We start from the raw sequence: 16,135 nt of genomic DNA on the forward strand, positions 1-16,135 counted from the left end.
AATTTAAAACTAAATGCCATAAAGTAATTTCTTATAATCCAGATGTTGACCATTTCATTGGTCAATAGTATTAAACTTCTCATTAATGCAGGCGTTCACAATTTGGATAGAGATAACAACGCATCCAAACGCATCACATTTTTAATTACATAAAATCAGAAAAAAAAATCAATTTAGGCGTTTGATTTTGCATTTATTTAATCAACATGGATAAAGAAAGCCTATACGCCTATGGTTATCGTCAAAAAGTCTAGATTAAGACTAGAAAGACCGCTGTTGAATTAGATTGTCCTATGCATGAAGGCCAAGGGAGGGATGAAATAAAGAAAACTATTGCTTCTTGTTGAAGCAATATAATTTGAGTTTCACATATAGTAAATATTGTATTATGTCAAATTTTTATATTGTTGCAATTGATTCTTATTAGAAATAAGCAGACCATGTATATGATCATGAAAAAAATGTAATCTCATTTCAGTCATGTAGGCAAATATAATTCCCTCATTGTTTAAGCCACGGGTCTCGTTAACGTTGGTCAGAATTTGGATTAACAAAGTACCTACAATTTATATTTATAATTTACGAAATCAGTTTAGGAGTATGATTTTCTTTTTCATTTTTTTTTTAAATTTAATAAATACAGTACACTTCTATGGTTAATCCTTACCTAATCTAAATTAGGCCGTTCAAGAAGAACGCCGTTGAAATGGCCTGTGCTATAAAGGCTGAGGAGAGATGATTAGTATAAATATAGGCCTACATGGGCACTAAACTTGAAGCAATGTGACTTAAGTCTGACCTTAAAGGTATTATATTATGCCAACTGAATCTTAATATTGTAGCAATAATTGAATCTTATTTCAAATAACTATGCCAGGTCACCAGACTCTCACGTCAAAGGCACTAAACATTTATATATGTGTTAAAACAATGTTTATGATGGATAGGCATCTGAAAAACTTTGTCAATTTATATGAGTGATACATTCACATCTCCGCATAAGAAACCGCCGATGAATATTAAGAAGTCTGTAATAGTAGGCGCATAACGTGTGTAGGCCTAGGCCTATTACATTCATTGATTCCATAAAAATATATTTAGGGCAATGAGAGAAAGTGTGTTCGGTCTCCGCTTAGAGGAATCTCTATGTTAAAAGATTGACGATTGTTATTTGGTTCTTTAAAAAAGTGGTTTCAAATTAGAGGGGTCTCGGAATTGAATGGTACACTGTATCAAACTTAGAAAATCCATTCGAAACGCATATTTTATGCAACTTTGGCAATCAGTCTTCCCATGTTTTACTTCCGTAACATACGAGTTTACTACTGCAATAAATCTGCTAAATGTTAGTACAGTATGAATATTTTAAATACTGAGAAATGAGATTTTGATTAACATTTAATAGGCCTAGCCCATAAAATGGTATTTGAAGATTGGCCCTATATTTGGCTCAGTTTTTAGCCAGCTAGATGCAGCGTTGTTATAATTTTCAATCAAATTTCAATTATATTTAAGGCCACATATGACACCAAGGCTCAAAACACCATGCGAAAAATCATTTGGACATTGGTCATGAGAGAAGAAACCATTGTTGTATATAGTTTATTTTAATTGAAAAGCTAAAGAAGAGAAATAATTTATAAAATCGAAAAGATAAAAACAAAAAATAACTTAACCTATATGCAAACCATCACAATATTCAACAATTAACTTAAAAAATGCTTTAAAATTATTATATCTTAGACGTTGCTGTTTTCAAGCTGTATTTAATTGAATGTTTCTTGTGTCAAACCCCTTATTCCTCTACTACATCTACGAGAATTTCAAATGTTTAATTTCACATATAAAGCATTAAAATCGTGCAGGAAATTCAATAACAACAACAATACACAATGGTAATATTAAGTGAGAGACAACCTGCCGACTAAACCTCAAGATCAATGACGGATTAGATACCGTCCCGACGGAAAGGGAAATGAACAAACGTCTAGTCGAATATCAATGTTGTGGAAAGGCAATCCTCTGGAATACTGAAAAATGGAGTAATGCTTAATGGTAGGATTGTATGCCAAATACCACGAGTCCAACCCTGATAAAAAGTACATACTCCACCATCAACATCGTGAAGAATTTTTGTTACAGCGCATCAAGAGTTCAACTGAAAAGCTCTGTATTCCCTTTGTTATGATCGGTAAACTGCAATTATGCTCCATATTTAGGGGTCCTACAAAACACCAGCCCACCACCTAGAGAACTGTTACAACGCCACAAAAAACATTTTCATCACCCGGATACCGCGGTCCGAAAACTGACAGCGAATTTTGAAAATTGGACCGCGAATTGTTGTGTGAATTTCCAGGAGATGAGCAACATGACTAAAATCGTCCAAGATATTTCATTTTCATTAGTTCCTTCGAAGCCCATCTTCGTCCAAAATCCATTTATTTTACATTTTTCTTAATTAAATTAATAAATTACTTAATTATACCTTAATTTAATTTTTAAGCCATATTAATTTATTAATTGGCGACTACTATATTTTAATTGAATTATAATATGTAATAATAGATGCATTTCAATAATTTACCAACAAAAACAGATGAGAAACTTTAAAAACATAATCGTTGCTCTACATCCCAAGGGTAGGGTAGAAGGGGTCCACATTGTCGAAATTGGCATAGAAAGAAATGGATAGGGAATAGATAATGCAGTAGCAGCTAGGATACAGTACGTTGAGGGCGCCAAACAATATTTAATGTTCTATAGAGAAATTTTTTGAATTAATCCGACTGTTTTGACTGACAGTTTTCAAGTATTATTTAGTCGGGCTTCATCAAATACTATCAATATTTTTTTTTCGTATGCTTTATGTTCTATTAATTTATTCTTGTTCGAGATTTTTTGTAGTACGTGCCTTTAATTAATTGAAAAATCGTTTTATTTTAATTTGGGGACTTGAAGTAGATTAATTTATTCAACATTCATCTCATATATAAAAAATTAGAATGCTTTTTTTTAGAATTTGAAGCAGTCTGGCACAATGGAAACGGTTTGGTTTCCCAACTTTCGACGTCAGGGTTTAAATCCTTTGCTGTGCATTTAGCTTGTGTCCTTCAGCAAGGCACTTCATCTACATTGCTGAACCCAGTCTGTATCAATTGGTACCAGCAAATTGCTGGGAGTAACCTGCGGTGGACTAGTGTCCCACCCAGGGGGAGCATCATGCTTGCAGCTGCTTCACACTACTTGAAACTGGGGATAAGCTCGAGCCCATATAAGACCTGTGCCTCGGCAAAGATTTACTTATTTTCTTTATCTTAAAAGTACCTACAGTATTGTATATTCTTTCAATTTTATAATAATAATAATAATAATAAAATTAATAATAAATAATAATAATAATAATAATAATAATAATAATAATAATAATAATAATAATAATAATAATAATAATAATGGTAGACTTATATAGCAGATATTGTTAAGCCCTCTATGCACTTCACATTATCATTACCCCGGTCATTGGATTAAATGCCTATGGAACACAAACGCAAGCTCCCTGGGGGAGTAATTCATAACGTCGCAGAAGCTACATCAGCGCATTTTGGCATATAACCCTACCAGGTACCCACATATACTCCTGGGTGGAAAGAAGCAATGCAGACAAAGAGCCTTGCCCAAGGACACAAATGAAATGCACAATGAGGGATTGAAACCCGACATCGAGATTGGGAAACCAAATCATTCTCACTGCGCCAAACCACTTCTACAATATCTCACAATATCTACAAAAAACCCATATAATTTCTTTAATTAAAAATATTAATTAACCACCAAATATTTAAGCAACAGTTTAATTGGTCTATAAAATATAATAGGATACACTTTAAAGGCTAGTTACCAGTAAACACTATTAGTGCTATTGTACCATATATAAACTAATAGATACCATTTATTGACCCATGATTGACCTGAATCTTGTTATTAGTGATCATGGATGCTTCTGCTTAATTACTATTTCGATAAAAAGGAACAATTACCAAGGGAGAACACTCTATTGAATTAAATATAAATACCAGATACCACACAGCTCAAAGGTAAATCCTTAATGCATAGCTAATTGTCAGCACCGATACGAAATTTTATCCCGAAGGAATATGGCAGTGACGTTGATAGGAAGCTCAATCTTCCAACAAGAGTCAAGGCCTTCAAAGTGCAAGACAGTATATGTAGCAATGATCAATTCAAAAGAAATGCTATTTGGAAAATAATTACACTATGTTTTACTTAACAAAATTATTATATAATTACTATTAACATGTGATTTTGTTTCAAGGATCAATTTATTATTATTGATGAGTTATGATTTTTTTCACACCTAACTGCAAATACCCAGCTCAATCTTCCAACAAGAGTCAAGGCTTTTAAAGTGACAGTCTTATTAAACCATGTAGCAATTATCAATATAAAAGAAATGCTAATTAAAATATGATAACATGTTTTAATTAAAGTCAACCCTGGCCATCAGGCGCAAGCTCGGTGGTCTAGAGGTATGAATAATGCCAGGCTAGTGATCTGGAGATCATGGGTTTGGGTCCCACTCGAGAACAACTTCCGATTTTTTTTGCAGTTGTTTTCAAATGTACTGAGTATTCAGTACATTTCCACGTCAGGTAGGGCAAAATTACACCTATACATGTTTTAATTAACAAAATTTTAATTTTTAAACTTTTTTTTTTTTATAATGCTTAATTAATGAAATGGTTTTAAGTTCTGTACAAAAGTTAAACAAATTCTTGTATTATACAAGAATATAAACATTTTGCCGACAGTGGCTTTCGTGCTAATAAATTGTCTGTTGATTAACCATTTAATCAGGCCTGTAGCGGTTGTCGGCAAACTGTCGACAAACAAAAAATTCTGTGAGCATCAGCATTAACATGATGATCATTATGATGAATTTAATGTCAGTTGTAAAATTTAAAAATGTAAAGCTGAAACCTAAAGCTCTCTGGGCTTATAGGCCAGAGTGACCATCTCTATTTTGGCGTTTGGTTTCAGACTGTGCAATGCTACAGTACATTTAAGCGATCTAAATATTTTATGAACATACTTGGAAGAATTTCAATGAACATGTTGCCTCTTTCAAAAGAAAAATATCTGTTTTGTAAGCAAATGGATTAAACATTGAGCACATTAATGATTGCTAAACAAATTAGACAGCAGTAGCTAGGTGCGAAAGGGTCCCAGTGCAAGATTAAATTATTGGGGCCAGATTTATCTAACTAGAAATCAGCTTAAATTCGTCTTAAGTCCATTTTTTTGCTTAAGTCAAATTTATCCATATTGCTTAGCTTAAAAGTTGCTTAAAATAAGTCTTAAAAGTCGATTGTACGTTGGCGCCATCTAAGGACGATTTTTAAGCCAAGAATTTGCCAAGATTGGGTAATAAATCAGTTTAAGATATTTATTAGTGACATCTTAACTTTTTTGACTTAAGACATTTGCTAAGCTGAGATTGATAGATCCCGGTCCTGGGCCCTTTGATGTGATAGGGGAATTCCCTAAATTTCTGAGGAAATTCAATTTAAGAAGTGCTTCTCTTACCCCTTTTTCCTAAAGGCCTAGGCTAGTAATAAATATTAATGATAATACTGTAGGATTAGTAATTATTTTATGAGGGGCATATTCAGTCTCTGCAGCTTCTGAAAACTAATCAAGAACATTGGTGGCACGTAAAATTAAACAATTGCAGTGGCAGATCAGGGAAATCAAAATAGAGGTGCCAAGGAGGCATTTTAACAGGTGAAGGGTGAAGACCACCTCAACTCCACCATGAAAATTTATGATTATAGCACCACTATATGGCCGGATATGGCAGACTTAAATCTGAATGTAATTTCCTTTTCTCCATTTTGAAAATTAGGAGTGTCAGACCGACTGGGGCTCACTTGAATACACCACTGAATTGAAATAAAAACAGTTATCATTAACTATTCCTCTAAAAACCAAATATTATTAAGGGGGCCAGTGGATATTAAGATATTAAGTTTATTTTTATAAATGGGCTCCTAATAGCACTGGGCCCCAGTGCTTGGCACCGGCTGCACTTCCCACTGAAAATTGATGAGATTGCGCACATCACATCTCATGTTACTAAGCAAAATAATCAATGATAAAATGATTGTTCCCCACCCATTATTAATTATTATAAAGTCAGTTGTGATGTTACATTTTCATTTCCATGTAACCTTCCAATCCAGGAGCACGCACTAATTTGATATAGAGCCTGGTATTTGGGTTTCTTGTGAAAAAACCTCAAAGCTGCTGCTTAACAACGCAATGAATATTATTTCATTGCTAGGCCAAGCTCTGAATACACACAATGAACCATACAACGAAAACCTAACCCAATCTTTGGTGTTGGTGAACATAAATGAAGCCTAGAAAACCTAGTCTAAGCCTTAAAAGAATATAATGGTTATGGGAAACTAGGTGTTTGACTTACAAAAGAACTAAAAAGCCCATGCAATACTGAAATATTTAATCATTTTTATCTCTTGCTTGTGAATTTTGTCTTTATAAAATGAATGAATACCTGTCACCCAAGGTGGGACGCTTTTCATTTTATTTATTTTATTATTTTTATTAGATATTTTCAGGCAAACAAGCAACCATAAAAAAATAAATTGAATACAAACATGTTCAAGTAAAAAGAAAATCCCTAAAACACAACAATTCACCAAGCCAAGCCTGGTGGATCGCCTTAATAGCCATAAAGCTTATTGATAGCCTCTCCAAACAAGTACGTTAGGCCAATTAACAATAAACTTAAGTTCATCAACAACCAGAATCAATTTTTTAATTGTATCAAAGAGTGTCAGTCCGCATACTAGCAAATCATTCCCATATGCACGGCTTGCACACGTGCAGTTAATGTATGGACCTTATCACTGAGCAACTGGTCACAGCTGCCACCAGTTTCATTTTAACTGCAGGCTTCAGGCAATTTTTTAGCTTCTATTTTCTATAGTGTCCTCTGAACTTGACTATAATTGCATACTATTGCTAAAACATGGCATTCTTACTTAATGGTTCGGTTCGGTGAGATTGGCAATCTAGACAGTAGTTCCTTGAGAGGCGGCCATCTTCACAGAGTTGGTCAACAGCATCGTCATCATAAAGAAATTTATCAACATGGACAACAGTGGATGGGTCTTTACCGGAAAACTATAAATAACAATACTAAATGATTCAGGGTCTATACTGGAAAACTATAAATAACAATACTAAATGATTCAATTAAATTCCATATTTTAAAAATCTTCTTAAAACATATAACATCAAGTGAAAAAAACATTAAAGTGAAAATCAAGAAATGCAAAAACAAGAGTCTATAACATTAAAATATTGAAAATTAAACAAACAAAACAATACAAGAAGAATGTGATTTTTGTACATATATCTTTTTTATATCACTGTGCTCTTCTTCCTTCTCCCCCATCACCACTTTGCTTCCTTAATGACTGTGTGTGTGGCTGTAACACATTATTGCACCAAATAAGTACAGTTTGACTTCATCATCATCATTATTTTTTTTCTGTTTTCACAGACAAATGTAACATCCACTATACTTGTGTACAGTCATTGGCCATAAAGAAAACTAACCATTATGGCAAGAAAACAATTTTTTACATACATTTTTGTACATAAGTCGACTATTGTATTTTATTTGTTATGAACTTCAAAAATCTAAAAAACCAATCTTTATTTTAATATTTTATATGTTTACAGAATTTTGCGCAGGATGTGTACAGTATGTGTGGACCAAGAATTGTTATGTTTGCATGTTTAGATAACTTAAAGTTACTGAAGTGTTAAATCAAATCAAATTAAATGATAAATAATTCATTTTTCTTTCTTCTCATGTTTCAAATTGAAATTGGAAATGGAGACAGACGCAGTGCAGCGGCAACGGTAATTTAACAGATACAAATGGATAAAAACATTAGCCTTTAACCAGCCTATTATATTACGTGAAGGTTATTCGAGGCACGTTTACAGGGAGCTTTCGTTTTGTGCCATGACATAACCTTGTTTTTTCTGCACAATGTAGATTTTGGGCCAAACACTGATAGTGTCCTATCTAGACAACAACAACAAGAACTCAACTTTTTCGCATGCGCAAAATTAAGTGAAAATCCCAATTTTCTCAATTTTTTCCAACTTACACCTTGATTTTTAATAAGACTTCCATTATGTTGAATATAAACATAACTCTTGCCATCATTTTGATACATAGTTTAACTCTCTATGACAGGTGGTTTTCGAGATAGCGTTTTTGGTGATTTTATACCAAAAATGGTCGTTAAAATCACTATTTTCTCATTAAAACCTGTATGTGTGAAGGAAAATCAAAATTCTTTTTGGTATATGATCCTATGTACAGTAGTAGAGACAAAATTATTTGTTAAATAAGAAAACAACATTTTACTTTTTTTTCCCGCCCTCTGCTGACGACCTTCACAAAAATAAATTCGCGAAACAAGTTATAAAAAAATCTCACCCTAAATGATAAAAAAAAATTTTTTTCTGTGGGCTTCAAAATATTCTTGAATATGCTGTTTACAATACAAAGACTTTAAGTGTCTATGCAAAAAGATTCTGTTCTCATACATCTATTTGACAAGGAATTAACTAAATTGGCCTACCTAGTTTTTACAACCATGCAATTCAAATATTTTTGTTTTACTAAGTGTTTTAGCATACTCGTTATCAGAGATGGTACTGTACAGTATATCTTAAAGCCACAGACTATAATTATAAAATGCTCTAGTATAAGATAAACCACAATAATACAATCCTCGGAGGATTGTAATTCTGTATATCAAATGAGGCTTTTTACAGTGAATGTATATATCTTATGAATGTTTAATCAATCTAGATAGATAGCATGATGATTGAGCATCATGTTTCAAATTTATAAAATTTATAATATATATATATATATATATATATATAAATTAGGTTGAGACTTTTTTAATACCTTGTTTTGATAACTTACTTCATCAGATTATCAGAAGGGGGCGGAAAAAATATAAATTGTTTTCATATTTAGCAAATAGTTTTGCTAAAAACATCCAGGCGGAGGAGAAAATAATATAAAATTGTATTGGTGAATGTAAACAGTTTAGTACTGGGATGGTTAAATGCTTTAAATTTATATAATTAGGAGGAAACATACATATCTTATTTTTGGAGATTTCAAGGAAGCGACGGGCGTAATAAAAATAAACTATGCTACCTGGCCAAAAATAAAATTTTATTGTTATTCTAAGGGATCATCCATAATTTTCAACATTTTCAAAAGAGTACAAAACATAATTTTTTCTGTGACCCTCTCCCTCCCACTGAAAGAGTACGCAAAAAAATGTTGATTTGTATCTTATTGGGACCAACATTTTATCTTTTTCATGAAAGAGTATTTATGCCTACACTTTCTACCCCCACCCCCGAAAGCGTATGTTTTGTACTCTTTTGAAAATGTTAATAATTATGGATGACCCCTAAATCAACATGGTATAAAAAAGTCTCACCTAATTAAGATGACATTGTAGAGAATGAGGCATGTTAGTTATAATAATAACCTCCTATGTTAAAGGCTGTTTGCAATGAGGGCAGTTTCAAAATAATATATTCCGCTAATACTGCTATCAACATAAAATTCAAAGAAGTGTTGCATAGTGGTAGCAGCCCTTGCTTATAGACTAATACAACATATTTAACTCTTTCGTTCTGATTCACTTGCCTTATTTTTTCATGTTCACATCTTTCCATGACAACATCCCATTTATCAATTTTATTTGTGCCTTATTTTTTTCTGTATGTTAAATTCCTTTAATTTAAATGCTATGCCACCCATTGGTTCTTATTTATCATCTTTATTCATGTATTTCATTCATACGCTTCAGTTCGCTTATTTATCATGAAATTCATCGCATTTGTTCACTCCTATAAATACTAGAATTTGCTTGTAAGCATTGTTACACTGAAGATAGCAACTGTACTACAGAAACATGTTTGTATCTAGTTTGTTAATAGATAAAAGAGTTAGGGCTAGCCTAAATGGTCAGCTTAAAATCGGTTGTGATTTTATTAGGAATAAATTAATATTATAATAAAAACAACAACAACAACAATAATAATAATGATATTAATAAAGTACTATTAATAAAATGCTTATAATGATGATGATAATGATAATAATAATGATGACAGGCCCGTAGCGTGACTTAATTTGTGGGAGGTTCGTTTCAGTGGAAAGTGGACCCTTTGGCTTGTATGATCTCTGATACGCTGGAGAACATTGTAAATATATCTACGAATATCAATTTTTTGTTTTTAAATGCAGACCTTCTCCAGTTTTTGGGCGGTTCACCGCCCCACCCACGCTATGGGCCTGGATGATGATAATCATCGTACAACCATCAGCCAATGAATCCATCTCCTCTTTCTTTGAGCACTTGATGACACAACACTGTATGCTAATTGTCAGTGGCAGCCTGAGCGAATCTGCATTTAAAAAGATCTCTTGAGTGGGCATAGTCACGTTGCATTCTCTATGGAATCGTGTCAGATGATGACCGCAGCATGTGCCCGGCATTAAACGTATTATGTCACAAAAGGTCAAGCATTTACAACGATAAGTTAGCAAGTAGACTAGTCAATAACATCATCACACAAGCACCTTCTTGAGCAAGGCAGGCAGAGACATAAAAACCTTAATAAACATGCTTTCTCATGTACCACACCTAAATTCGGTCTAAAAATAAATTGTTTGTTTGTCCTCCTCACCCACCCCTAACTCACTGGAAAAAATAGGGGCGGCAAAACAAAAACAACTTACAAACATTTTTTTTTAGCTATTTTTCTTTACAATTTAAAAAAAAATGTGAGTGAACTGAACTCTATTTTTTGCCAGATGCCCTAAAAAAGTTGTATAAATTTGTTGTCTGATGTAAGATGTTGCCATTCTATTCCTACATTCATTGCAAAATGTCAACTGTGGGTTATTTTCATTCCATCTGATGAGTAATCTTGAAAAAAAAAAAAAAAAAATTCCACACGCACTTTTTGTCCTTTTAGAAGAAGGGCAAACAAACAATTAATTTTTTTAGGCCTTATGGAATGCCCTACCGCTAGAGATCAAAACTCATTTTCTGTCATTATCATTAAGAAAGACTTAAATCTTATCTCTTCTCCATCTAATACTAGGTTTTTTGATACACAAGTAAATTGTTAGTTTTTTTTCCATTTTTTCCTAATTTTCAATAATTAAATAGCATTGTTAATTAACCTCAGAAGGTAATGTGCACTTTTGAGCATACCATTGTCATAGCGCCACTGAACGTTGCATTCTGCCATACATATTGGCGCTTTACAAATCCTTGTTGATTGATTAATTGATTGATTGAATGAATATAAGTAATAAATATACTATATGAATGTACATTTGTTTTCTAGATAAAATATAAAGATTTTTTTTTTTAAAGTAATGTCCCAATGGGGATCGGAACCAACTTACCTGGCCAATATCTGGATGGGAAACTTTTTCCGTATCCATGACAGCATCTGCTGGTAACCCTTCATAATTTCGGATATCTTCACTAATAGCCTTTAAGAAAACATCATTGTTGTTGCCTATAGCTTAATGAAAGAAAAACAAAGACAATCATCGGACAATTAGAATATTCAGCCACGCATATTTGAGTCACACTTTATCTGCTTTAGTTAAGTCTAGATAGTGTGTTATTATCATCATCTTTTTGAAAGCACAGTATTTGTGTTAAATAATAAATGATGCTTATCATTTTTTCAGTCATGCCATATAAGCAGCACTTATAGTAGTTAAATTACCTTGAATTACCTTGAACCTAGGACTAGAGCATTAGCTCGTTTGTCCATCCAGAGTCATCATAACAAACTCTTCAGAAACATATGGGCGGAACTTGAGATGGTGGTCAGACCAACTTTTTGCTATGCCAGACTTGAATTTATTAACAGTTGAAGCAGTTACAACATCGTTAGGTAGTGAATTCCAATCTACCCGAACTGCATATGCCCTTTTCCTCACATTAAGATTTGGTTTGGATTTATAGACTTTTAAAGAACCCCCTAGTTTTATGGAATATAGATCTTTGAAAGAGCTTTCCCTCATCAATCCTATCAATATTTTTAAAAATTTTAAATGTTTGAATTAAATCAGCCCTTTTCTTTCTAAACGCTAAAGTAGGCAAGTCCAATATTTTAAACCTCTCCTCATAAGACCTCCTTCTTAATTCAGACACAAGCCTTATAGAACGTTGCTGAACTTTTTCCAAACGATTAATGTCTTTTTGATAAAGAGGTATCCATGAACTGCCACCATACTCCATCTTAGGTCTAATCATAGAATGTTCACATCATTCCACAACAACACCCCATGTATCGAAAGGCGAGTACTCCCCCATCTGCACCCCTCATTAGTTACTAGACCGGTAACCACATGGATCCCAGTCTGCTCCGGTTCACCATCATGTCCACATTTGATGTTAGATGAAAAAAATGAAGCTTGCATCCACCACTGTTACTATTTTCAATTGGAAAATATTTGCAACCTAAAAAACATACCTCATGTAACAACAACATTTTAGATTCAAAGAATTGGTTACTTTGCTCAATTTTGTCCATCACTAAATGTATTATGTTCCTATTTTTTTTACATCTCCCTGTTCCTAGTAATTCAATGGCATGTATGTACCATACGTGGGTTTACATGTCAAACAATTAACCACAACACCTGACCTACAATCGAATAATTTATTTTTTAATACGAATTTGTTATCACTAAAAAATGTATGTTGTTAATATAATACTGTCACGCACAGTACATATCTAGTCCTCAGCTAACAGTAAAGTATTGCTTGACGATTTTGGTGGGTCAGCATGATATCGACTATGTACTTATTATTAAGAACCTAACGTTGAAAGAGGAGGTACAAATATAATAAGTATATCTTCTTGGTGAGTTAGCCTAGGCTACTAGGCCTAGGCTTAGCCAGCTTATGGTAGTACGTACGTCTGCTGTCTGTGTAGGTTGGTTGCCAGTTAATAGTTATATCGCTTGGGCCTAGACAGAGTTCTAGTTCTAGACTCTATTCCTCAGAAATCTGGATACTTATAAGTCAACTTACCATCTACATTTTCTAGCCATTCCTTAACAACTTTAGTAAATTCAGATATGCAGTTTTTAGGTACACGATGCGTGAGCGATATAAACTCGGCTTTCAAATCATTTAGGACCGCTGCCTCCGACTCCATTACGGCACCACGTGGATCTTAGGGAAAGTCCCTTTGTTTACGTCACACGGTTTGTCAGGGGCGTGCCTTTACAGGAAAGTGAATTAGACCTATTATTCATTTGTGAATCTTACAACATTGGTTGCAATTGACCTTTGACGATAATCTTAAAACTTCTGAAAACAAACAGTTACACAATATGAGTTGAAAACAATATCATACGATAGAGGGGGCCCAGGTGAAGGACTTTCACAGATGGAGTATCTAGGTATATTTTTTTATTATGGCATTCTAGATAACAGGAAATTGTACTCTCAGACTTAAATTTTAATAATCTTCCAGTTTTCTTCATTTTTAAAAATATTTTTGAAAATTGAGAGAGTTTAGGTAGTGATGTTTAGTGGAAAGTGATGACTACGGCAGGGTACACAGCCAACGAGACCGGTCAGGAAAACGAGTTCTAAAGTGCATTAGCACCTACACTGTCTCTTATACACATCTAGATGTGTATAAGAGACAGTATATATATCATCAAAGAAAGGTAATACAGTGTTCGAATAAAGGACATGACAATACACCGTGTAGCGTAACATACGGTAGCTCTCAAGGAATGTTGTCCTATGTTGAGAGCTGCGCTACACAGTGTATTATGTTCTTTATTCGAACACTGTATTTACCTTTCTTTGATGATTTATATATAATTTAGCTGTGTTAACGGCGCAGTACATAGTGTGATACCTTGCCAAGCTAGGACTATTATCGACTCAAGGTTGGTAAACATGACGTTCTCTAAACCGGACCGTCCGGAAAACCGGTGAAAGTGGACGGTCCGAAGGGTGGTCGGTTGGAGAGTTGACTACATATATGCACGCACTTTTATAATATTGTCTTCTTGTGTAAAAGATCGTAATATCCCCATGAAAGACAGACTGTCCTATTTCAGGCAAAAATTATTTTTCATTATAAGTTTGAGTCGGATAATCATTCACTTGAATATTACGATTTCTCGGTGGTTGTTTCTAACGATAATTTACCTTAATATAAAATTTGCAATTCAATTTTTTCCCCTTATGGGTCTAATGCTAAAACGATTAGCAGCTTTGATTTTATAAAATATATTATCATCCATTAAGTGTAAAGTAATCCTCATCCATCGTGATCGCCATTTTAATATATACTCTTCATCCGAATTTGAACTCCGACCTGAGAAAAAAACTTCTTTTGCATGGTTATTGTATCTTTGTATAACGTGTGGAAGAATGGAGGTAAGGCACCAAATCCAGAATATTTAGCAATTTTAATAGGCCTATATATAAATTAATTTAAATTCATACATCATTATTACCAACATCCTTATTATAATCATCATTCATCATCATCATCATCATCATCATCATCATCATCATCATCATCATTATCATCATTATCATCATCAATGACCTTTCCGCTGCCGCTTGGATATAAGTTAATAAGGTGTGGACATTAAACAGAATAAAGTATGTAAACTTGAATCGTTGTGGGACATGCACGTATTCCTGTGACGTGATTGATCAGCTGGTCTGTCTCGTCATTGTGCAATATAAACACGACCATGAACATCATGTTATAACACTACCAAGAGTTGTGTCGGCGATGAAGGTAGACCTCGAACAAGTCATGAATAATGTAACAACAGTAAGGTGTTTATGTGTTGCCTAACAATTATTGTAAGAAGTCAATGGATGGTTTGTATGAAAAAAAGTTTAACTATCACTAAAAATTCAAATGAATGTAGATGTTAGTCCATTGGTGTATTCCGAGAAGTTGAATTATTTCGGCCTACTTGTTACGTTGCAAGTTGATGTGTTTAATTTCAACCAGGAGTACCGCAATGACTGAATATTTTCATTTAATTTATGTATTCATTATCATCCAGCGATTATTACATCATGTTTTCATACACATAACGTGGAAGAACAGATACGTGAGAAAAGCAACTTCCTGTCAATCGGGCCTACTAATTGATTACTAACATAGGCCTACCGAAATTATTTTTTCCCCTGTAATATTGAAATTACAGGCAGTTCAACAAAATTATATACTTATGAAAGAGTGGAGTTGAAGCTTAGTGCCTGCCTTTTAATCCCAGGGTCCTGGGTTCAATTCCTGTGACAACAAGACGTTTTCTCACGACTAAAAACAACTCAACTCCATAAACCTCATAAAGAGACTTCGCTGATAAAACTTCACATTATTTAATTTATTTAAGAATGCCCTGATATTATCACCGACATTCTAGGATACACTGGAAAAGTCACCCTCTATAAGTATGGTTAAAAAAGGAAAAAAAGCGAAAGTGGTACCGGTATATTTGCTCATTCCAGCGCCCTTCCCTCAATGGCAACCCTACACACGACCTTTAATATTTCAGTTAATTCAACTTCCACTTTATGTCATTTTATTATTACTGTGCTCAAATTGACTGTACAGTACAACCATGGAGGTATTATTGAGGAGATCACTCGGCAACAGATCCCTTTGACCGACAAACCTATGTGTTCCCCGCTTTTGGATCGCGTGCGGGCGTATTACCCTATAATTCACATTTTTTCGTTAGCAACAACTTGCCAACGACATGCATTTATACGCTTCCAGTAGAGCAGTTGTGCAATAAAACGTTTGATTTTAACCCATTAAATATCTTTATAATGAACAATGTTCCCCTGATTAGATTTTTTCGGGCTTTTGGTATGTTATTATTTGTATATTTCAGGAACGGATTCCGTAAAATATTTATGTTAAAATTACTTCTGTGTTC

At 33.7% G+C, this 16,135-nt stretch overlaps 1 protein-coding gene across 2 annotated transcripts in view; it reads right to left on the reverse strand.

Moving 5' to 3' along the window:
- The window catches only part of LOC117125404, a 25,489-nt gene extending 12,108 nt beyond the window's left edge, over window positions 1-13,381 (reverse strand). For both annotated transcript variants that reach the window (XM_033271918.1, XM_033271917.1), the window contains exons 1-3: window positions 13,233-13,381; window positions 11,585-11,706; window positions 7,089-7,230 (exon numbers count right to left, since the gene is read on the reverse strand). In XM_033271918.1, coding sequence (XP_033127809.1) covers window positions 7,089-7,230; window positions 11,585-11,706; window positions 13,233-13,359 — 391 coding nt within the window. In that variant the 5' untranslated portion in view covers window positions 13,360-13,381. The remainder of the gene's footprint in view (window positions 1-7,088; window positions 7,231-11,584; window positions 11,707-13,232) is intronic.
- Between the last annotated feature and the right edge of the window lie 2,754 nt (window positions 13,382-16,135).

This window comes from Anneissia japonica, unplaced genomic scaffold, assembly GCF_011630105.1.
Source record: "Anneissia japonica isolate Jap-2015-1 unplaced genomic scaffold, ASM1163010v1 scaffold2003_len1103335_cov173, whole genome shotgun sequence".
NCBI lineage: Eukaryota > Metazoa > Echinodermata > Crinoidea > Comatulida > Comatulidae > Anneissia > Anneissia japonica.